This window comes from Heterocephalus glaber, unplaced genomic scaffold (genome assembly GCF_053883595.1).
Source record: "Heterocephalus glaber isolate CG9 unplaced genomic scaffold, H.glaber_assembly_v1.0 deba00000122, whole genome shotgun sequence".
NCBI lineage: Eukaryota > Metazoa > Chordata > Mammalia > Rodentia > Bathyergidae > Heterocephalus > Heterocephalus glaber.
The window spans coordinates 80634090-80656960 of record NW_028258138.1 but is presented as its reverse complement, the minus strand read 5'-3'; the positions used below and the strand labels follow the sequence as shown (position 1 = coordinate 80656960).

General features: G+C 53.1%; 2 protein-coding genes and 1 long non-coding RNA gene across 8 annotated transcripts in view; 2 read left to right on the top strand and 1 right to left on the bottom strand.

Moving 5' to 3' along the window:
- Positions 1–427: 427 nt before the first annotated feature.
- Positions 428–5018, top strand: LOC147830525 (uncharacterized). The gene is made up of 2 exons (XR_015450731.1): positions 428–612; positions 3844–5018. It is a non-coding gene; the product is annotated as an uncharacterized LOC147830525 (long non-coding RNA).
- A 3249-nt stretch (positions 5019–8267) lies between these two features.
- Positions 8268–10415, bottom strand: Pigbos1 (PIGB opposite strand 1). 2 transcript variants are annotated; one of them, XM_021260835.2, is made up of 2 exons: positions 10291–10415; positions 8268–8646 (listed from the first exon to the last, which is right to left on the bottom strand). In XM_021260835.2, the coding sequence occupies exon 2, from the start codon at positions 8569–8571 to the stop codon at positions 8407–8409; it is 165 nt and encodes a 54-aa protein (XP_021116494.1). In that variant the 5' UTR covers positions 8572–8646; positions 10291–10415; the 3' UTR covers positions 8268–8406. The 2 variants fall into 2 exon arrangements, with proteins under 2 accessions (XP_021116494.1, XP_021116492.1); XM_021260833.2 differs by lacking the exon at positions 10291–10415 and adding an exon at positions 9499–9629.
- The window catches only part of Pigb (phosphatidylinositol glycan anchor biosynthesis class B), a 23112-nt gene continuing 9884 nt past the window's right edge, over positions 9644–22871 (top strand). For 4 of the 5 annotated variants that reach the window (XM_087209694.1, XM_087209689.1, XM_004835350.4 and 1 more), the window contains exons 1-8: positions 9644–9845; positions 9987–10122; positions 10239–10356; positions 14193–14297; positions 16055–16185; positions 17851–17991; positions 20866–20917; positions 22154–22365. In XM_087209694.1, the coding sequence (XP_087065820.1) occupies positions 9716–9845; positions 9987–10122; positions 10239–10356; positions 14193–14297; positions 16055–16185; positions 17851–17991; positions 20866–20917; positions 22154–22365 (1025 nt within the window). In that variant the 5' untranslated portion in view covers positions 9644–9715. The remainder of the gene's footprint in view (positions 9846–9986; positions 10123–10238; positions 10357–14192; positions 14298–16054; positions 16186–17850; positions 17992–20865; positions 20918–22153; positions 22366–22871) is intronic. The other variant, XM_087209690.1, reaches the window with a different exon arrangement.

Below are 22871 nucleotides of genomic sequence, written 5' to 3'. Positions count from 1 at the left end.
TGTGTTGCCGTGGCGAAAACCACAGGCCCGGAGCTTGACAGAGGGGCTTGTACGGCTCCTGATTCTTACGCAAACAACCCAGTGCTGGAACCTGGAGTGACCCAGAAGGGAGAGGCTGCCGGGAGGGCGCTGCGTCCACGGAGGGAGGGGCCTGCGGGCGGACGCTGGGCTGGCCCGGTTTCTGGTTTCTGTCTTGCTTTGCTCTGGGCGTGGAATGAAGAGTCTTCACACCGAGCCCCAGCCCCAGCCCTCTCTCAATTGCTCAAGTTAAAACAGGGTCTTGTTGAGTATCCAAATTGCCGGGATGGAGTGAATTGACCTTGCTGCCTCACTTCCGGGGTGTGCCCTGGCTCAGGCTCCTCTTCCGGTCAGGTCCGGGATTCGCACCGACCCCACCCGACCACGTGGTGACAGCCACACTGGTGCGGGCCGCAGGCCTGGCCAGGGCCTCCCCTGGCAGGAAGGCGATGGGCCCAGAGCCCTGGCCTCTCCTCCCCGCCCACCCTCGCCCCCTCTCTCAGCCATGAGCAGGCACAGGGCCAGCTGCTCAGGTTTGCAAGGGAACCAGAGAAACTGGTTCTCGCCCTCAGGACTTCCTCAAGAGACCAAAAAGTAAGTGGGCAAGAGATGAGATCCCTCACAGGGAAGATAAGAGCGCTGCTGGGAGCCAGGTGTGGTGGCAGGCACCGCTGTCTTAGCCACTGGGAAGCTGAGGCAGGAGGATCACTTGAGCCCAGGAGTTGGAGACCAGCCTGGGCAGCGTAGCAAGACCCTGTCTCAAAAACACAAAAAACAGGACGAGTGTCCCCAGAACACAGAAAAAGCCGCTTTGCGTCCCGATCGCTTCCCGCAGCCTCGGAGCCACCCTGTGCAGTGGGTGCTTGACTTTGTCCCAATATCACAGGTGGGGAAACTGACTCAGGCCACAGGACCCCAGTGGGACAGAATGCGCTAGAAGCTTGTTCCCCGCGGCTCTAGGCCTGGGGGACCCGAGGCGCCACCACGTGGGGTCCAGCGAGGGACCTGAGGGCTGTGCTGACACAGTGGCCAGGGGAGAGGGGAATGCCAATCGAGGTCCTGGGCAGGATTGTGAGCTGCCCGAGACCGCCTGGAACAGCCAGGGTGTCGGGGAGCTCGGGGCTCAGCACCTCGAACAGGCGTGGACCGAGAAAACGTCAGAGGGAGGTCCCCGCGGGCGAGGGCCAGCAGCCCCCTCCCCGCCACCCCTTTTTTTCTTTAGATTTTGAGACAGTCTCGCCAAGAATCTAGTAATCTATTAAAGCTAATAAAATAAAGATGCAGGAGCATGTAAGATCAACACACAAAAATTAGTTGTGTTTCTACATATTGGCAACGAACAATCAAAAAAAATTAAGAAAACAATTCCACTTAAAATAGCCTCAGAGGCTGGGCGGCGGCGACCTGCCTGTCACCCTACCACTCGGGAGGCTGAGGCAGGAGGGTCACCATGAGTTCGAGACCAGCCTGGGCCGCACAGTGAGACCCTCTCAGAAATTACAAAAATTAAATCTCTGGCTGAGCCTTTGCAACGTATATTAAATAAACACATTTCATTTTTTTAAAACAGTGAAAAAACACAGTCCATAAGATGGGAAAATATTTTCTTTCTTTTTTTTTTTTGGTGCCAGGGATTGAACTCGAGTCCCTGGGCTTTCGAGGCAGGCGGTGGAGCCACTGAGCTGAATCCCCGGCCCCAGGAAAATATTTTCAAATTACATATCTGATAAGAGTAGGGTCAGAACAGCTCCAAGTTCTCAATAACAAAACCCCAATTAAAAAGTGAGCAAGGTTCCAAAAAAAACAAAAACAAAAAGTGAGCAAGGTGCTGAACAGACATTTTTCCAGGGAAGGCAATGGTGTCCAGTACTGCTAGCCAGCGGGATATTACAAGCCACCTGTGGGGGCCACCATCTGTAGCTCCAGCATCCCAAGAGGCTGACGCAGAAGGATGGCTAGCTAGAGCAACTTAGCAAGACCCTGTCTCAAAACAAAAAGTAAAAATAGGGCTGGGGACACAGCTTAGATAAAAGGCCCTAGGGTTAATCCTTAGGACTGAAAAAAATTGCAAATTAGCTGGGCATGGTGGCATAGATCCATCATCCAAGCTACTGGGGGACTGAGACAGCAGGAAGCCAGCCTGGGCAACTGAGTGAAACCCTGTGTCAAAATAAAATAAAGACAGGCGTGTGCTGGACACCTGCAATCCCAGCACTGGCGAGGCTGAGGCAGGAGGATCACCCCAAGTTAGAGGCCAGCCTGGGCTGCATAGTGAGTTTAAAACCAACTGAACTGCATATCAAGAGGCCATCTCAAAAGACAAAAATCAAATTTTAAAAAATGCTCCAATGTAGTTCAGGGGCAGGGCCCTTGCTTAGAAGGCACATGCCTTGGGCTCCACCCCCAGGACTGAAATAAATAAAAAGAAAAATGTGACTCAGAACCGCAATGGGATAGGGCTCCACTCCCTGGGGTTGGCTACAAGGACAGAAAGGGAGGGAGGAGCCAGGAGGCTGGGAGGGGAGAAGGGAGGGAAGAAGCAAGTGCTGACCAGGATGCTGAGAAGCTGCCAGGGTGGCAGCGCAGGCATTTTGAAAACAGTCTGAAGTCTCCAAAAGGTAAGAGACCTGAGAGGTGACCCAGCAGGAACTGGGTACAGGACTGAAGCACTCACAGGAAGTGCTCACCATGGTGCTGTTTAAGACAACCAACGCCCATCAGTGAAGGGACAGTAACAGTACACAACCTCTCTACAACGGAATATTATCAGCACTAAAAGATGAAGTAGCTGTGCATCGTGGCACCTGCCTATAATCCCAGCATTTAGGAGGCTAAGGCAGGAGAATTTCAAGTAGCATTGACAACAAGTAAAACTCTGTCTCAAAAAGAAAACAAACAAATCCAGAACACATAAATCCATAGAAACTGTTATGCTTCGTGTCTAGATGTCCCCCCAAAGCCTCATGGGGTCAGAGGTGGGACTTTTTGGAGGTGGCTGGATTTGGAGTGTGTGATGCCAGGCCAAAGGGTGTGTGATTAGTAAATTAGTCCACTGGTTGGCTTGACATAATTCTGGGCAGGACTAAGGGCGCCCCACCCTGGGTGTGAGTGCTGTCTGCCCTAATAGTGGACAGGCTGGATAAGATAGAAGGGATAGAAAGAGGGTCACAGGCCGCTTGTGGCTTGTCCCTTAGTGCCTGCTGCCTTCTGTGTGCTTGCTCTGCAATGCCTGACTGCCATGCTACCCTGCCTTGGAGCAAGCCAACTACGAACTGAAACCTCTACAAAATGAGCTGAAATAAACTTTCCTCTTTTGACTTGGGGGGTTGAGTATTTTGTCTCACCAACAAGAAAAGTAACTAAGACAGAAATTTGGAACCAAGAGTGGGGTTGTTGCTGAGACTGTACCTGACCATGTGGTCTAGGAGCTTTTAGAACTGGCTTGGGAAGTTTGGAAAGGTTTGGAGATGCCAGCCCTGGGATGCCTTATGCTGTACTTGAGGGGAGATTCTAGTTGGAGCTCAGAGACCAGAACGCTGATAGAAATGCTGCCAGTAAAGACCAGGCAAGGAAGGGCTGCACTGGCTGCTGGACTCCAGACAGTGTGTGTTATGGCTCGGCAGAAAGTTTGTCTGCATTTTGCTTACATTCAGAGACTTTGCCTGAGACTGAGATTAAGTGTGGTAGACATATCTAGCAGAAGAAATTTCAAGGCAGTCTAATGTTGAGGTGATGACATGGCTATTGTTGGGGGCTTTTAGATCTATGTTGAGAATCAAGAGCAAAGAGCCCAGCAAAATGATTTAAAATGTTACGTTTTCCCAGAAAGGAAGCTATAGTATAAAGTTGCTGCCTCCAAAGATGGAACAGAAGAGAAACTGGTCATTGAAAAGACTAGCAAGAAAAGCAAAGTATTTCAGAAGAGGACACTGGAAAAGTTGGCCTGAGGACATCATAAGAAATGGAGGCCTCCAGCCTTTGCAGCCTCCAAGTTGCAAAGGTGAAAAAGACTTTGCTTTGAGAAGAGAGCCCCAGAGCACTATGTTCCAGAATGGCAGCAGCCTAGAGAAGTTGTTCCACAGGGTTGGGTTTAGAGTGCTCAGCAATTCAGGCACTTGACCCCAACAGCCTAGAGAGAAGGAAGCCTGGCTACTGCTCCAGCTGATGGCAGACCTTGGCATCATCCACGTGGTGCTGGTTTTAGGCCCAAGCAGAATGCAAGAGTTGTGAGGTCAGGAAGGCTCCACCCTGATTTCAGAAGGCCTAGAGGCCAGGCAGTGTGCCCCTGAGGGGCAGCATGTGAAGCCCTGAGTGTGAAGCAGTGTAAATCTCCAGTGGGGACTCCCGAAGTTTGGAGAAGCCAGGAACATGGATCATCTGGGGAAAGGTACAAGAAGTGGGCAGAGCCAGCCCAAGACAGAGGCCATGGGAGCTCCAAGCACCAGAAGTGCTGTAGGGGCCAAGCCACCCAAGCCCTTTGGCGTTCACATCCACAGACTGCCTCGGACAGTGGAACTACAGGAATTAATGTTTGGCTTGCTGGATTTTGGACTTGCTTTGGTCCCATTCCTTTGTATTCCCCTATTTGCACCTTTTGGAATGGTAATGTTTATCTTGTGCCATTGAATGTTAGAAATGTTTAACTTATTTGTACTGGGGCTCCCAGCTAAGAGTTTGCCTTAAAGCTCAGAGGACTTTGGACTTGGACTTTTCAGCAGTGCTGAAACTGTCAAGGCTTTGGCAACTCCTAGAGATGGACTAATGCCTTCTGCATAAAGGGATGAGCAGGAGTCTTTGAGGGGCCAGGGGTGGAACGTTATGGTTTGTGTCTAGATGCCCCACCAAAGCCTCATGAGGTCATAGGTGGGTGGATCTTGAATGTGTGATGTTGGAATCAAGGGTGTATGGTTACTAAATTAGTCCATGATTGGTTGGGCATAGTTCTGCGTGTGGATAATGGGAAGGCTCACCCTGGATAGAATATAAGGGACAGAAAGATGGCTGCTTGTCACTTGCTGCTTCATTGCTTTGCTGCCTTCTGCCTGCCATGAACCACTTCTCCCCTGCGATGCCCCTCCACCAGGCCACCCTGCCTTGGACCGGGCCATGAATTGAAACTTCTACAAGCTGTGGGCCAAATCAACCTTTCCTCCTTTAACCCTGGGTGTTAGGTATTTTGTCCCAGCAACGAGGAAAGTGAGTGATAAGAAATCTGTTTAATCGCAGATGTCCAGCCATCTCTCTCATTGGCACCTGAAAGCAAACCTTTCCTTGGCTTTCCCCCCTTGACTCTGTGGCTGCTCCACTTGCCCTCCTGCTCTTGAGCATAGAAAGGATCCACAGCAAGAGCCAGGAGCCACGACCTGTCTGTGTTACCAGGGAAGGGCTGATGAGGCTGTTCTTGGACATGGTGACAGGAGCCCTCGTATGGAAGATGCAGACATCTGGTGGTAGCCAGCAGAAGACACTATGCAACAGGGACAAGTGTTGTAAAGGGCAGTGGTCACAGCAGGATACAGCTCCTGTGTTGTCTGGGGTGTGCACGTGTGTCCCCACCCAGATCTGTGGTGATGGGGGACACAGCACTGTGCTCTAAAGCGGCACAGGTAGGGATTCTGCTCCCCCGCCCCCCAGGGGATGTTGCCTGACTTGTATATTTAAACATACACACAAAATTAAGAATTAGTGAACAGAACAGAAGGCTGAGGTTGGTCTCTATAGTGGAAATCAGGTCCTGTGCCAACTTCCTAACCTAAATTGCTTCACAGGTTTGGAGCCCAGTGCTTGACTCCATCCACAAGTTCTCTTCACCACCAGAAGCACCAACCGCCCCTCACTCTCAGATGACCCAAAGCCCTTCTCTGGGACCAGGGTGCCCACAGGAGGAGGAGGAACCCCCACTCTGAGGGCGGCTGGGAGAGGAGCAGAGCACAGTGGCAGCTTGTCCTGCGGCCAGGGAGGAGGCTGACAGCAGGTGGCTGGTTACGCCTATGGGACCTGCTTGGCGGGCTGGGTGGCTTTCTACAAGCTCAGCATTGGCTGCGGCTGTGGAGCCTTCCTCACAGAGCGGTGCTGAGCGCCCTGGGCCTGCATTTCCTTGGAGGTGGTGTCAGGAGCAGCTGCACCAGGAATCCAGACACTGCTGCTCGCCTCAGACTTGGGCTACAGGCGGAGGATCTCAGTGACCGACACACGACCTTGTCAGGGTCAGGGACAGGTGGCGGGATGCGAGTGACTCGTGGCGGCACGTGGACGCTAACGAAGGGCAAACTGCACACGCACTTTGCCAGTTTTGAGATAGGGCTGGGCACTGCTGTAACAGCAGAAAACATGGAGCACCTTGACCACAGCTGCTACTGCGGATGCAACGTTTTTAGCTCACACACAAAGGTCACCCTTAACAGTGCAGTTTGGGGTTCAGTGATTCACAAAGTTGTGCTCCGATCACCTCAAATCTCACTGTGCCTTCTAGGGAGACCTCGCATGCAGCAGCGGTCATTTTCCACTTCTTTCACTCCCCGCAGCCACTCAACTGCTCCACTCACCTGCACCTGCTCGCTGCCTTCATCATGTGCTCTGCGTTTACCCGTGCTGCAGCTAGGACAGCGTAGGTTTTGACAGCTTCATGCCCTCTGCAGATGCACATTTACCTAGCTGTTGGCCACTGGGGTCGTTCCTACTTCTGGCTCCCATGAATAAACTCACCTTCTCACCTCTGGGTCACGCCGAGGCAGCAAGCAGCTGAGTCCCAAGGCAGCTGTTCACCCATCTGGAGAACCATCAAACTGCTCAGTGGCTGTGCCATTCTACATTTCCAGCAGCAGTGTACGATTCCAACTGTTCCACGCTGTCATAAACACTTATTGTTTTGTCTTTTTTTGATACCAGGTCTTGCTGTTTAGTTTAGGTCAGCCCCGAACTATGCAGCTCACACTGCACTCAGACTCGTGACCCTTATGCCTCAGCCTCCCCAGTGCTGGGATTAGCAGAGAACTGTAATACTGATTACACCCAAAGCAGGCTGTGAAGTTATCCCCACAGTTGGACTGTTTACAGAAGTGAGTCTGGCCAAAGGCTGCATGCCGAGGTCAGAGTAACTCGCACCCAAATTCTGTTCCCACAACTAAAACCTCCTGACTAGGAGTGTTCTAATTGCAACCATGTATTTCATCTATTGTGTTCCTATTTCCAGAATGCTGTCTTTTACGAGCCTTGTTTAAATTAATTTCCATAGAAACTGCACATAGCTCACCTTTACCCCAATTGATTGCCAATAAAAGTCAGCCCCCAGGACTGGCCAGAGCCTTTGTTGGTTGCACTGGCATTGGGCGTCCAGGCCTCCGCTTTCCCTCTCTTAGTTCTCTCAGTGTATTTTTTCCTCAGGCCTGCATAGTACACTGGGCAGGTGGGGACTGGAACCTACTGCAGGGTCTCTGGCAAGGACGAAAGGTGTGCGCTGCTATGTACAGTCACTACTTTCTTTTTTGTTGTAGTCATCTAGTGAATAAAAGTGGTATCTCTCTGTGGGTACTTTTGTGCTGGGAGCTGGACAAGGCCTTATGTCTGCCAGCACACACTGCACCCCGAGCTGCACCCGTCCGTGTAGCCCTGATCTAACAGATGCAACATGGGGGGTGTCAGCCTCTGCACCCAGTAGGTGACTGCTGAACCCAGCCTTCCTCTCCAAGGATGAATAGCAGCCATTGACCTCACTGTGCCTCCCAGGAAAAGTCCTGTCCTTGCTTTTCTTGCCATGCGACAGGTTCTACAAAACAAAACCTGGAAGGATGCGACATTTGCCACTGAGCTGAAGCTTCGACTGCACATTTCCTCTTAAGACTCCCTTTCTCTCCTGTGGTGTCAGAGATGGATGGAGCTGCTCCTGCACAAATAGCAGAAGAGAACCCCAGCCACCCACAGCTAAACGAAGCCAAACCTGTCCCACAGTGCTTCATACTTGAACCAAACTTTTCATAACTATTTTAAATATGTGAAAAAAATTCAAACCTCACACTAAATTGTTAATGGTGCTGATTAAATCAATCTAGGGCCGGAGGTTTAGCTCAGTGGTTCCACTGCCTGCCTCGAAAGCACAAGGACCCAAGTTTGATCCCCAGTACAAAAAAAAAAAATCAATCTATACGTTGTCCTTAGAACATTCATTTTAGTTTGAAAAACTGCTGTGTCCTGATGAAAAGACAAAAAATGGTAAATAAAAGTATGGTAAACATTAAAAGTGACAGTACTACTTTTAAAAATCGTCCACAATCATTATATATGATTTATTTATATTTAAAATACATATCTAAGTTTTTACTAGGTTCCTTATTGTGACTGTTAAGTCCAATCGAACTTTATACAGTTATTACAATTCAACTCCATGTAGCATTAACTTCTCTTCTCTTTTGATTCTTCTGTTAATTCCACCTTCTTTTTTAACGTCTTTTGATCTTTGGAATATTGTTCAAATATTGGTTGATAAATATATATTCCTCCAGCAATTCCCACAATGCCAGCAAAAAGCAGCTGCGGAAGACTCAATCTCCCAAACATCGTCCCAACAAACACAGCACAACACCAAGGTGGTTTGAGAAAGTTATTTTTCACATCCAGCAAATCTCTTCAGATCTGTGTGCAAAGCAGATGGGAGGCAGAGGACTTAGAGGACCCTTTACAGGCTGCACGTGCTACTTTGCTCTGGAGGGAACAGCATTTTTGTAATAATATATGAGTATCGCTTACTAAAAAGAGACTAAAGTATGGGAAATAAGGCCAAGGCATGATGTAAACCAAGCCACACCCTCTCCTATTACAGAAGCTTGTTCCTGGTTTCAAAAGGGCAAACCTCATGCCTTTACGTCAGCTATGAAACAACACTAAAAGAAAAGGTGCCAGTGATGGCTCCTGAGAAAACTGTAAGAGAAACTCAAAGGATCATCCCTCTTCATTAGTCCTGTGCTATTCGTGTCTTTTAGCAATACGTATGGCAAAGTTAATTTTTAGAGGCTAAAATATGGCCGAAGTGGTGGCACAGACCTGCGATCCGTGCACTGAGGGACTGGGGCTGGAGAACAGCAAGTTAGAGCCCAACCAGAGAAACTTAAGGATTTAGCGAGGCCCTGTCTCAAAACAAAAAATTAAATAAAAGGCTGAAGACGCAGCTCAGTGCAAAAACCCTGGGCCCAGTGCCCAGTATCACAAAAAAGAGACGAAAATATTTAATAAGCTCCCTTTGATTTCGAAAGTAGGCATCAAACATAAATCATCTGCTATTCATTATCAAAATTATAATGGAGCCCCGCGGTACACGCCTGTAACCTCAGCTACGTGGCGGCCGAGGCAGGTGATGCAAACAGGGCCAACCGGGACACTGAGTCAGACTCAGTGTCAAAATAAAAGGTTTAAAGGACTGGCAGCGGCTTCGCGCTCAGGCCGCGGGCTCGCCCCTAGGGCCGCGTGAGGAAACGCACGTGGACCTACGTTGCACACGCGCGAGTTGCACTGGCCTCCTGCCCACAGCCGAGGAGCGCCGCGTCGGCCCCGACCTCGACAGGCGCCGCCACTCCACGGGGGGACTGCGCAGGCGCCCAGCTGCGGCTCCGCCCCTCCCGGCAGCCCCCGCGCCGCAGGTGACAGCAGCCCGCGAGGGCCAAACCTCGCGGAGGCGGTGCGGCCAGCGGCCGCAGCCCGAGCGGGGATGGAGCCCCAAAGCGTCGCCGGGGGCCTCGCTTTCCGAGGCGCGCACGTCCGCTCCGGGGAGCAGGGGAGGCTGCAGACGGGAGAGTCGGGGCTGGGTGCGCAGGAGCGGCGCTCCAGGCCCCGCGCGGGTGAGCGCGTGCTGCGGGGTGGTTCCGACCGGCGACTGGGGCGACCAGGCGTCTCCATGGAGACGGGGTGCGGGCGGGTGCGGGCGGCGGCGGGGCCCACTCGGGTGCGCGGGAGCCCGATCGAGCGCCCTGTCGCCCCAGGCCCCCTCGGCACGGGCGCCCGCCTGGCCGCGCTGGCCGTCGCCCTGCGCGTGCTCAACCTCGGCCTGGTGCGCACGAGCTTCGTGCCTGACGAGCACTGGCAGAGCCTGGAGGTTGCGCACCGCCTGGTCTTCGGATATCCTTTCCTGTCGGCCGCCGGAGGCTGTCGGCCGGCCCTGCTAAGAGCGGGTGCGGGCGGGCGGGTGCGGGCTAGGACGCGCGCTGCCGGCTGTGTAACCCTTAACGTGCTACTTATGGGCACCTGACCTGGGAGTGGACGCAGGGACTGAGGGGCTACACCTACCCCCTGATCTTCGCGAGCATTTACAAGGTTCTGCATCTTCTGGGGAAGGACAGTGTGCAGCTGCTGGTAAGTCTCCGGAGAGTCCGGAAGGCGGCGGAGCCCGGCGGAGGGGGCGCCGCACGCGGGAAGCTCCCCCAAGCTCGCTCCCGAGAGGCTCCCGGCCTCCCCGCGGCTCCGCAGACGGCTGGGCTGCTTCTGCGCTCCTCATTGGGACCTTAGAGGACCCGGTCCTCGCGAACAACCGCGAGAGCAGTGTATGTTTGTGCTTTTTAACTTGTGCGTGGAAGACCATGTTGTACAACTTTACGAAGACTGAATATACACGAGCCTACTCAGGAGTTAGTGTTGAAATTAAACCTTAGTAAAAGGTGACAAAAACGAGGTGACAGAAGTAATCGTTGTGCTGTGTTGTAACTGGACCTGAGCAGCGGGTAGGGCTGTGTAGATTCTGCGGTAGGAGAGGACACAGGGACCGGGCAGTACAAAGGCGTCTCTGGCCTCCAGACTGTGGGCGCCGCCGGGAGTTGGGCTTGGAAGCAGGGTTCCCAATTTTCAGGTGGGCAGGGCCCACGGCTGGGGATCCAGAGAGCCCAGGAGGGGCCGAAGTGTTCTGAAACAGGGTTTTCCCTTCCCCTCCGCATTGATGACCGAGCAGCAAGGACCAGACAGGTGAACTGAGGCTTCCCTGGGGCAGGCAGGAGGACGAAGGACTCAGAGGGGAGCGAGTTTCTCTCCCCACAGGTGGACCTGGGAAGCAGTGAGCTCGTTCCTCAGTTGACCTCTGGCTGCAGGTTGTGCAGAGCCTGAAACCACAGGCCATATGCATAACGTCAGCTAGGACGTCTCCTGTTCCAGACATGGATTAGACTGTGAGGGCCCAGCACCAGACCCAGCCGCTGCTCGAGCCTTCCTTCTGGCAAGCTAATGACCCTCTCTGTGATTGAGTACGGGGGACCCCCCAGTAGAAATTCATTAGGAGGGCATAAGCTAATCTCATTGATTATTTCAAATGCAGATTAATTAACTTTGAGGCTAGAAAGGCTCAGAAGTGAACAGGCCAAGATCACAGTGGATTAAAAGTAGAGCTAGTTAACTGCTTAGGTTGTCTTGCTCATAGCCTTGTGTTCTGTCCTCGTAGCTTTTTGGGGGGATTTTAAAAAATTTTAATAAATTTTATTTTATCCCATTCTCCTCCTCAAGCCCCTTCCCCTCGTTATGTAGAAAAACTTTGTTTCCATTTTGTTTCTTGTTTTTCTTGAGACAGCGTCTCACTATGCAGTTCAGGCTGGCCCTGAGCTCACTGTGTAGCCCAGGCTGGCCTCAAACTCGCAGTGATCCTCCTGCCTCAGCTTTCTGAGTAATGGAATTACAGGCGTGCACCACCACACCCAGCTTCCTATAGCTTCTTTTTAAACTTCATGAGAATCCAGGAGTGGTGGCGCATATATGTGTGTGATCCCAGTACTCAGGAGGCTGAGGCAAGAGAATTGCAAATCTGATCCTAGCCAGGATAACATAGTGAGTTGAAGGCCAGCCTGGACTACATAGCCAGGCTGTGTCTTAAAAAGCAGAAACAAAACATACACACACTCTGTACACATGTATGGCATGAGATGTGCATGGAGCTGGGAGGGCCTCGCACTGCCCTCTCCAGTGTGGTAGTGACCACCCACGGGTACCTGCTGGATGCCTGAAATGAGGCTTATCCAGGCACATGAACACCAATGTCAAAGGCCGAGTACCGAAAAAGTAACATGCTTCTGTTTTTATATCGACTCAAATGCTGAAATGTTAATACCAGATATGCAGCATTAAGCTATATGAATTCGTTTCTTTTGACTACTCTAAAATTTGAAGTCGACACACGGCTCTTGTCATTGCTGTCAGCCGGCGGGGGCTCCGGACGCCCCTGCCAGGAGGCAGGGCTGTCAGGGACAAGGCAGGGTCTCTGCTGGTGAGCAGAGCACCAGCCCTGCACTCAGGCAGAGCCCTGTGCTCCTCTCACCACCTCTAGGGCTGTTTCCTGTCCTGAAGCTTCATGCAGCTTTATTTATCTCTGGTCAGGCCCTTCCTGCAACCTAAAAAGCCACACTGAGAGGTCTGCAGAGATTGTCAATGAATAGGAATTCAGAACGTCACAGATTTTTCTGTTTAGTCAGAGATCTGTTTTCCTGTCCAAGATCCGTGTGTAATAACTGTTAGTTAGCTTTCCCTTGCTGTAACACAGGTGAAGGCTGTCCCGGCTCACAGTTCTGCGGTTTTCTGTGCAGGGGCCGGCTGAGGCCAGTGCTGGCTGGAGGAGACAGTGGTGGGGTCCCGGGCTCTGGCCCCCAGCCCCCCAGGCCTCAAGCACGCTTTCTCCACCCCTCCCCACCCCGCCCTCCACAGTCACCTCAGTCGCAGACAGGTCCTCCAGATGCCCTCGGCCGAATGCACCTGGACACCCTGCTGCCTTTCCCAGGGCTCCACCAGAAGCTGAGGCAGGGCCTGGCAGCCTTGCTGGAGGCGCAGCTGAGGCAGCGGGGACGGGCTGTCTGTGTCTGCAGATGTGGCCTGGAAAGCTCCTCCGCCTCAGGAGCTGCGACAGCTGGAATGGAGCAGCTTGCGGTGTGGAATTAGTAGTCAGGTCCGTTCAGCAGAGACAGGGTCATGTGGGAGCTCTTAGCAGCATCTTGAACAAGGAAGATCTAATTGTACCACACCAGTGATAACCGTGGTACATCTTTTAGCTCTGAGATGCTCGTGCTAATTGGTTGTAAGACTTTTGTTCTTTAGTTTGTTTGGCTTTTTTTGCTGTTTTGCCTTAGGCTATGGATGGAACCCAGCATCTCACGCGTGCGAGGCAGCTGCTCTGCCTCTGAGCCGTTCTCCATGTTTATTCTTCAGTGTTGTCTGAAAACCAGGACTCAGAGCACGTGTGAGTTCCGGTTCCACCATCGCTGTGGCAGGACGGGGACAGCACAGCCGAGTGGCTGACACAGGCGAGGCTGGGCCTCCCAGACAGCCCGAGGTATCGGAGCCGCAGGTGGCCGTGCAGGCTCTGACCTTGGCCCTCTGCAGCTGTGGGAAAGTGACTTCCACTCTCTGGGCCGAACCCCCATGCACCTAAGGGGCAACAACCTGCCCCAGAGCATCAGGACTGAGGGAGCTGAGGAGGACAAAGCACTTAGCGCAGCACCAAGCACACAGGCTGATTTTAAAAGATCAGTGGTATATGCTCATAAAATAAGTACTTTTTATTTTTTGGTGGTACCGAGGGGTAAGCCCAGGGCCTTAATGCATGCTGGGCCAGTGCTATTCCACTGAGCTACATCGCCAGCGCTTTCTATTTTATTTTGAGACAGACTTGCTGAATTGCCTGGGATGGACTGGAACTGGCTACCTACCCTCCTGCCTCAACCCCCTGAGTAGCTGAGGTTACAGGTATGCGCTACCATGCCCGGCTTCAAAAACAAATATACTTTTAAAATAGAATATTAACACAACAAAGTGGCTTGTTGGATATTTCAGTTAAAATAGTTTTGCAGGCATGGTGGCCCACACCTATAATACGCACTGTGGGAGGCTGAGGCAGGGGGGTCCCAAGTTTGAGCCCAGCCTGGGCAACCTAGTGACCTAGCAATACCCTGTCTCAAAATAAAAAATACAAAAGGGCTGGGGCTGGGGCTGGGCTCAATGCCCCACGCTGCAGAAGAACAAGTGTCAATGAGTGTGTGTGTGTGTGTGTGTGTGGAAGCGAAATGAGTGGCAAGCCACCTCTGGTGCGTCCGGGAGAAGCTGGTGTTGACTGTGGGCAGCAGCTATCTGTGGACGCATGACCGGCCAGGACTGGCCCTCCATTGCAGCTGGGGCAGCGGCACCAGCCCAGAGCCGCCCCTTCCTCTTCTTGCTCCCTGGTGCAGGTCTGGACGCCCAGACTGGCCCAGGCTCTGCTGTCGGCCGTAGCGGACGTGAAACTTTACTCACTGACAAAGCGGCTGGAGACCCAGGAGGTGGCCGGATGGGTGGTGAGTCCGGGCACCCAGCAGCTCTGGCCAGGGATCCCTTCCTGTGGTTGACAGCACCTCCCTGACTCTTCTCTGGGGACCTGGTGGGACCTGGTGGGACCTGGTGCTGGGAGTGTGAGGCGTGCGTGCCGGGAGGGGGAGCCAGGTCCAATGGCAGATGGCAGCTGTGCCCGAGGATGCGGCCTGGGGAGCCTGCCCTGTGTGATCAGGTCCGACCCGTGCCCGGCACTCAGCAGGGCACTTCAATTCCCACCCACCTCATGGCACCTGCCCCTGCAGCCTCAGGGTGCAGCGAGGTCCTCTACCTGGCCAGGTCTGGGAAAATGGGAGGCACAGGAAGAGGCAGGCTTTGTCCCTGGCCCTATTTCCAGGTAGGGACATGGGCTCCCCAGATCTCCTGTTCAGATCCAAAACATGGGACTGTTGTTAGTGCACATGGCTCTTCCCCAAATTAGAAATCTTTTTTTTTTTGGTACTGGGGATCGAACCCAGGACCTTGCGCTTGTGAGGCAGATGCAATGCCACTGAGCTAAATATCTGGCCCCCAAACTAGAAATCTTTCCATGTGTTTAATATTGTTTGTATTGGAAAATACACTCCGAATTCCAGGTAATGTAGTTACCGCACATTTCTGGAATATAGTTTATTAGTAAATTGGACAAAAGACATAGTTCTACAAACAAGGCATTCTTTACATTTAAAGAAGAAAAAGAGTTGGTTTATGGGTTATTGCCTGATTCATGTATAGTGTCAGCCTCTTTATTTTGTGCTTAGATTTTATGTTCAAAGATGAAGACTTGGCCTGGGGATGTAGCTCAGTGGTTCCGGCACCTGCCTCACAAGCGCAAGGTCCTGAGTTCAATCCCTGGTACCAAAAAAACACAAAAAACTGAAGACTCGAGGCCGGGGATTTAGCCCAGTGGTTTAACTGCCTGCTGCGCAAGCTGAAGGACCCGAGTTCAATCCCCGGTACCAAAAAAAAAAAAATAGAAAAACTGAAGACCCAACATAAAATGACAGGCAAAGGTCATAGCCTTTGAAGTCTTCCGCCAGCTGGCAGCATGAGGTTTTTCTGGTTTAGGAAATACTTTTAACTTCATGAAAATTAGAATATTTTAAGGCACATTTGAAGAGACAGTATGAAGTGTTTAACTTCCATGTCTCATCTAACAGGTTTAAGTACATTTTTACTGATGCTTTTAATTGTATGCTCTTCCAAAATCTGGTTTATTAATTTAGTCAGTTTTCAAGTTAAAATTTAATAATGCCTTCTCAAAATTTCTGTTGCGTTTGTCTTAATTTTCAATTAAGAAATAGGGCAGCATATCAAACCAAGGCCAATACAAAAGTCAAAACACTTGTTTTTTTTGGTTTTTTTGGTACTGGGGATCGAACTCGAGTCCTTGCGCTTGCGCAGCAGGCAGCAAAACCACTGAGCTAAATCCCCAACCCTCAAAACACTTGTTTTTAAGGCAGCTTGAAGAATACCGATGGGGAGAATCTAGTTACAAATTTCGGTCCTGCAGAAAGACGCCAGCAAAGAATCTGCCTTTCATGAATGGGAAGTGGGGCTGCAGCCAAATGCAGCGCCGGGAGAACGCCCCTGACCGAAGTTGCCACTGACCCACGCTTGCCTCGGCCCTCAGCAGTGTTGGGTGCGCCCACTCAGAAGTCCTTGCTGCTGGTTAGCGTGGCTTTGGCAGGGCGCAGGCCATGGGGGATCCAGGAAGCTTTCCCATGCTCATGGTTTTTCTCAGTTCTTTTGCCAGTTGTGCTCTTGGTTTACATGGTATTGCTGTACCCGAACCCTCACGAACACCATGGAGACCGTTCTTACTACGATTGCTCTTTCCTACTACCCTCTGGAAGGCTCCAAGGCCGTGAACAGGTGAGCTGATTACGGTAACAGTTGTGTGGAAGCTCAGAGCTACATCCTACCGTAGTACGCAGGAGCCTGCCTGCTGGTGGTCAGTTTTCATTGTAGTGGAAGCAGAGAACACCGAGCTGCTAGCTAAGGAGAACCTAGTAGGAGGTTCGTTCACAGAGACGCAGACCGCAGGGCTGCTTCCTGCCCTGGCGGGACATCTGGCGGAGGGAGCAGCCTGGCTCCCTGGGGAGCCGCAGTGAACAAGGCCTCAGGGAGGTGACCTGGAGAGGTAACCCTGCCTCGCTGTCCTCCCATCCCCATAGCCCGAACTCAGGGCGGGCCGAGCAAGGAGCCAGAGGCGAGGGAAGGACTAACTGAAGACCCCTGTGTGCCCCAGCAAAGGGCCCCAAGCAGAGGCCCACGGGAGCCCTGTCCAGGGGGCAGGAAGGGCCTGTGCCACTCCCGAGGAGGGTCCAGTCCCAGGAGCAGAGACGCGAGGATCTGGAGAAGCACATGTGAAGCCCTAGGTTTGAACCCAGCACCACAAAAGAGAAAAGTTCTGCTGGGATACACTGCACGGGAGAAAGCCAGGGGGTGGGAGTCTGGTTGCAGCTAGCCAGGCGCAACCCGTAAGCCACGGTTCTCAGAGGCTGAGGCAGGAGCCTGAGCCTGGGCAACTTTGAAAGACCGTGACTCACATGAGAAGGCTGGGGCAGCGGGCACTGAAGAGTGGTGTCCGGCGCAGGGAGCCCCGGTGTGCCCTCTCCCACTCAGCGCGCTCACCTGTGCCTCAGACTCTCAGTGGCCACAGTGAGCCTCGCTCCGGCTGCCCATGTGATGACGTTCTCGGGCATGAACAGAGGCAGCCGTGGGAGGCCGGCCAAGGGCTCCGTGCCTCCGTGCCTCCGTGCCTCCATGCCTCCATAGCCGGGAGTCTGGCTCTGCCTCTGCCCTGCGTCACAGCGCACTCGGCCGCTTGCAGCCCTCTGTTCTTGCTGCTGTGCCCAGCAGCGCCTCACTCAGTGGGGAGGATCCGGCGGGTCCCACTGAGGCTGGTGCCCTGGCTGGGGTGCAGCTCAGGGTCCAAGACAGTGTCCGGTCCCCAGCACAGACAGAGGGGGAGTGGCGGAGGCTCGGGGAGGGAGGGGGAACTGGTAGGGTTGTAACGTCAAGACTTAGTTCATTGTTCAGTTCATAAGACCACCATTAAGACACAGGATAACTTCTTTGAAAGTACTAGGATTAGGGTATTTCAGCTAGAAAAGGCCGCACGTATTACCTCCTTTTAAAGATGAGAAAAACTAAAACCCAGATAACCCAAGACACTTGCCTGAGTCCATATAGCTACTTACGCTAAAGGGAAAATGCCTTCAGCTTTCTTTTCTTCTTTGTTTTGTTGTTGTGCAGTACTAGGGATAAACCCAGCGCCTTGCATGTGCTGGGATGTAGTTCCACCACTGGCCACATCCCCAGGCCTTTTTAAACTTTCATGTTGACAGAGGGTCTCACTAAGCTGCCTGGGCTGGCCTTGAACTTATGATCCTCCTGCCTCAGCCTCCCAGAAAACTGGGAGCACAGGCCTGTGCCACCAGACCTGGCAAGACACTGTCATTTGACTTTTGAAAAGGGAGCTTACAGCGTGGCTAAGGTCACTTCCAGATGGCTGTCCCTCCTTCCTTTGAACAGTGTGAAGTACACCTCCCTGGTGGCCCTGGCCTGCCTTGTCCGCCCCACGGCCATCATCCCATGGGTCCCGCTGCTTCTCAGACACGTGTGGCAGGAGCCCGCCAAGTGCCGTCTCATTCTGTGTGGCTTTCTCCCTGTCGGGTAAGCCTGGCTGCACCCAACCCTGGGTGGCGGACCTGCAGGTGGCGGGTGAATAAGGCTGTGTTTCCAAGGGTGGGGGCTGTGTTTTGTTTTCAGTGGTTCTAGGAACCAAGGACCTTTACCCTGAGCTCTCTCCAGCCGTGTGCTTTTCCTTTTGAGATGCCTCAAAGTTGCTGAGTGTGCAGGCTGGGCTTGGGCTCTGTTCCCCTGCCTCAGCCTCCCGGGGTGCTGGCAGCTCAGGTGTGCGCCCCACCCAGCTTCCCTTCGTAATTGTTGTGTCTTCTCATGTCGTTGAGAATTCTCAATCCAAGGAAATAGAGCATTTCTGAATGTATATTTTTATATCTGTGATACTGATTATATTTTAATTTATTTAAATGAGTCTTCAGTTCTTTTCTTTTTTTGGTACCAGGGATCAAACTCAGGACCTTGCACTTGCGAGGCAGACTCAGTGCCGCTGAGCTGCATCCCGGCCCCCAAGTCTTCAGTTATTTCTGGTTAGAATTTCCCCGTGCCTTATTTCCTAAATATTTCACAAGTACATTTAGAGACACTTTGTCTTTTACATTGCCCAGGACTTGGTAACAGGTCTGCACGTAGGTGCTCCTGACCCAGGTTCTGGGGTGCTAGCCCTGCCTGTGCCTGTTCAGTAGCAGAGCAAACAGGAAGTGTGGGAAACAAGGCCAAGGGAGTCTCCTGCCTGCCCTCCTGCCCTCCAGGAAGGAACGGTGGCCGGAGCGCTGGGGCTCAGCCACCGAGCTGTGGAGGGAGGCTTGAGAGCGGGTGCATCCAAACACTGCTTCATGCGGTGGTCTCTTCTGGGGGACACAGTGGCCCCAGCCCCTGACTCTGGGCTGCCTGGGCTGCCAGCAGAGCAGACAGAGCTGTGCAGTGCTGGAGCGCAGCCCAGATGCACCAGGATGAGTGGTTTCCAGGCTCAGATTTGCCTCTGCAGAGGCTGCAGAAGCACAGGAGAGAGCAGGTGGCGCGGGCACGTGTGCGAGGCTGCGGAGCGCAGCAGGGTCCGGCCCTCCTCAGTGCCACGTGCCGATCCTCAGTGCCCAGCGCTGTGCCAGGCCTGAGCTGTGCCGCAGTCTTTCTGGGGTCCACACCCTTGACAGATACCCAGCTGCACGTCCAGACTGCAGTAGTGTCTCCAACACAGGAGCTGGGCACGAGGCGCACGCCTGTCATCTGGGCACTGGGAGGCTGAGGCAGGAGGATCGCCCAGAGCCAAGGCCAGCCTGGGCTACAGAGTGAGTTCAAGGCCAGCCTGCACTGCACAGTGCGACTGTCTCAAATAAATAAATACAGAGGAAACTCTTCAGTTACTTACAGGAAAACAACGCACAAACTGCATGATTCTCACTTTATACTGCACATTAGGGGAATCTAGAAAATAACCTTATAATCTACAGTGAGAGCTGGAGGAATAAAAACCGTTCGCAGTGGCTTCAAGAAACGGGAGACTCTTGGGAGGGGAGCAGGGAGGATGAACAAGGGCTTGAAGCAGAGGGACGCAGTGTGCCCGGTGGCCTGGGTGGTGTGATCAGATCTCCTTCACCTGGGTGTGCGCGTGTGCGTGCGAACTGTGAGCTGATTCTAAACTTTGAAGTGGCCAAAAGGAGCTCAGGTGCTTGTAGGGAATCAGGGTTTGCAAGTAATGGGCATTGCCACAGAGGTGGAGGAGACGGCGGGAGGGCCTGCACGCAGTGCGGGCTTTGCAGGGGATCATGGCACCGCAGAGACAGCTGGCTGCTCAAGTCATCGTATGCCTCGCAGAGAAAACACAAACAAAGCACCGAACCGTTGTTGATCAGATTCACTGTTGAGTGAGTGAAAAAGCAAGCCACATTTGCAAGATACACAATCAACCCAAAGCTCATATTCAGATTAGATTCAAAACTTGTACACATCTATAAGAAAAGACAGCACAATAGCAAACTGATCGAAAGACCTCAACAAGTACTTCACAAACCATGTGGACGGCCAGTGGGGGCAAAGCTACTCGGGACCCCCAAGGTACAGCTGAGCCAGGAATCCCAGCACAAGGGAGGCAGAAGCAGGAGGATCATGAACTTGGGGAACAGCCTGGGTGACACATGCGACCCTGTCTCAAACAGAAACACAGCCAGGTGTGGCGGCCCACGCCTATATTCCCAGCACTCCGGAGGCTGAGGCAGGAGGATCGCCCCAAGTTTGAGGCCAGCCTGTGTCAAAACAAAACATGGCCACCATGACATTCTCCTCCTGTACATACACCCGAGCCGCTGAGAATCACGCAGCGCCGTGTGTGTCCCTACCGGGACGTGAACTGGCACTGGGGAAGCCTGTGCATCTGGAGAGGCTGAGGGCTTCGACCGGCAGTTCAGTCCTGGTGTGCGCCCAGCAGAAATCTATGTATGGGCACCGGGAGATTTGTAGAAGAATTTGTGCAGCAACAGTGTGACTGCCGAAAATGGGAAGTGCTGTGTCCACCAGCTGGAGAACCGTGTGGTACAGGGGTCACGCCTTGTGGTGGACACCCAGGACGGAAAGGAGCAGCCTGTGCTGCGACTGCAGCCCTGTGAAGCCCAGAGTCCAGGCCTCTGCTCGGTGCCGGGCCGCAAGTGAGGACAGGCAGAAGGGCCAGCCACCCTGGGAGCCAGGCTCACACCTTAGTGCCAAGACTGGGCCAGCTTGCTGTGTGGCCACAGTCAACGTGCTTGTTTAGGAAGTTTGCTTCATACAGCTCAGAGAGAGCTTTCAAAATGCCGCAGCAGTCTGTGTCCTGCTGGTGAGCTGTAAAGCGTTTCCACAGCGGCTTGTGGTTAGGGGCGCCTGGGACCCTCCCGGCCCCTTCAGACTGAATCATTGTTCTGTTTTGTTTTCCAGGTTTGTAGCTCTGAGTCTGTCTCTGGTAATTGATCGTATTTTTTTTGGCCAAGTAAGTAAAAAGATAAGAAACTAGCAGCAATTTTTGTTTTAATCATTAATTGCACTGATAAGTGGATTTTTAATCCATTAGTATTTCAGAAAAGCCCTTTTAAAGAATGATATGGGAGGGCTGGGGTTTAGCTCAGCGGCACCATGCCTGCCTCGCAAGCGCAAGGTCCTGAGTTTGATCCCCGAATGACACGGGATCTGTTGGGAAAGGTTTGCTGCATGCTCTGGCTCGGCTTGCTGTAGTTTCAGAAGAGCCAGTTTGCGGCAGGGCCCCGCCTATGTCTCAGGTTGCAGCAGCAGTGAAATTTCCTAGCAACTTTGTCAGACCCTCAGTCATCCACTCATCACGTAACTGAAGTCTTCTGTTCTTCAGTCACATAGTTTGAGATTTTCGTCTCCTAAGTGCAAGTTAACACCCTCCCCGTTTTTCCCTTTTCGTGGTGCCAGGGATCAAACTCGGCCTTCCCGCCACAGCCTTGCTAGTCTGCCCACCCCACCCCACCCCACGACCTTTCTGTGCCACTGGGTCTCAGGCACTGAGTTGCCCAGGCTGGGCTGGAACCTTCACTCCTCCTGCCTCAGCCTCCCAAAGTGCTGGGATTGTAGGCTGCACCACCATGCCTTGCCTGGGTGTTTTAAATTCTCTTTTCCCTCCCAGGGCTCTGCATGGTTTGGAGCCTAGTTCTCTCCATAGCTGTGTGATCTGGCAGGAGTTTTGGCCCCTTCCTGCCATGGCTCCATTGGAAGAGGAAAGGAGGTAGCACCTGTGAAGGGCTTGCCTGGTGTCCGGCTCAGGGAGCCCTGCTGCTGTCTCCCCTCGGGGCAGGAGCAGAACTGAGATGTGAGCTCAGGGCCTCCAGCACAGGGCACCGTTGGGCCTTCTCCACTTAGACAGAAAGCCTACATGCAGTGTGTGCACATTCACTCGTGATTTCTGAGGTTCATCTTAAATCTGAGGTCTATGGGCCGGGAATGTAGCTCAGTGGTTCTGCCACCTGCCTTGCAAGCGCGAGGTCCCAAGTTCGATCCCCAGTACCAAAAACAAACAGAAATCTCAGGTCTAGTGTTTCAGATTATGAGTGTGTCAGTAACTGGAAGAAAAGCGAGTGATTTCACGTGGCAGTAGAGTCACAGGTGGAAACACGGCCTTGTCTTGGTCCCCGCTGATGTGACTTCAGGCTTCGGAGCCACAGACGGGTCCCCACTCTGACGTGTCTGCTTCTTCTCGCACCGACAGTGGATGCTGGTGCAGCTCAATTTCCTGAGGTTCAACGTGCTGCAGGGCTCGGGCAGCTTCTACGGCTCCCACCCGTGGCACTGGTACCTGGGCCAGGGGCTCCCGGCCGTCCTGGGCCCCCACCTGCCCTTCTTCCTCCACGGCTGTGTGCGAGCCCCAGGGCGCTGCAGGGCACTGCTGGTGCCCGTGCTGTGGACGCTGTCGGTGTACAGGTAGGAGTGCGTGCTCGTGCGGTCCGTGTTCAGAGTGGTCCAGGGCAAGCGCGCGGAAGGACCCATAGGGCGAAGCCGCCCGGGTGAGCTCAGTTTAAAAGCACTCGCCTGGCGGGCACGGGTCTGGGCCGCATGCTCGCGAGGCTCGGACAATAGAACCGAGGCCCTCACTGCCGTGCTTTGCGAGCAGCAGTGACCGGTGGGCTCAGCGACAAGGGTTACGCTGCGTTTCTAACAAGTGGACAAGCTGTCTGCTCCAGAGCGGGGGGTGGGGGGGGGGGCGGCGAACCTTCGGCACGCTCACCGAAGCCAACTCTTATCACCGGAAGCCCTGAGAGTCTGCCATCCTGCTCTAGAGATAGAAACTGAACACTTTAAGGCTCGAGGGCCAGAGAAAGACTATTTTGAGATAAATATGCGCCCTTATTCCAAATTTGGGTGCTGTTTAACTGGCCTGGCAGTAGCAGTCTTGAGACCGCAGCTGTCCTTCGTGCAGTCAGGCCTAG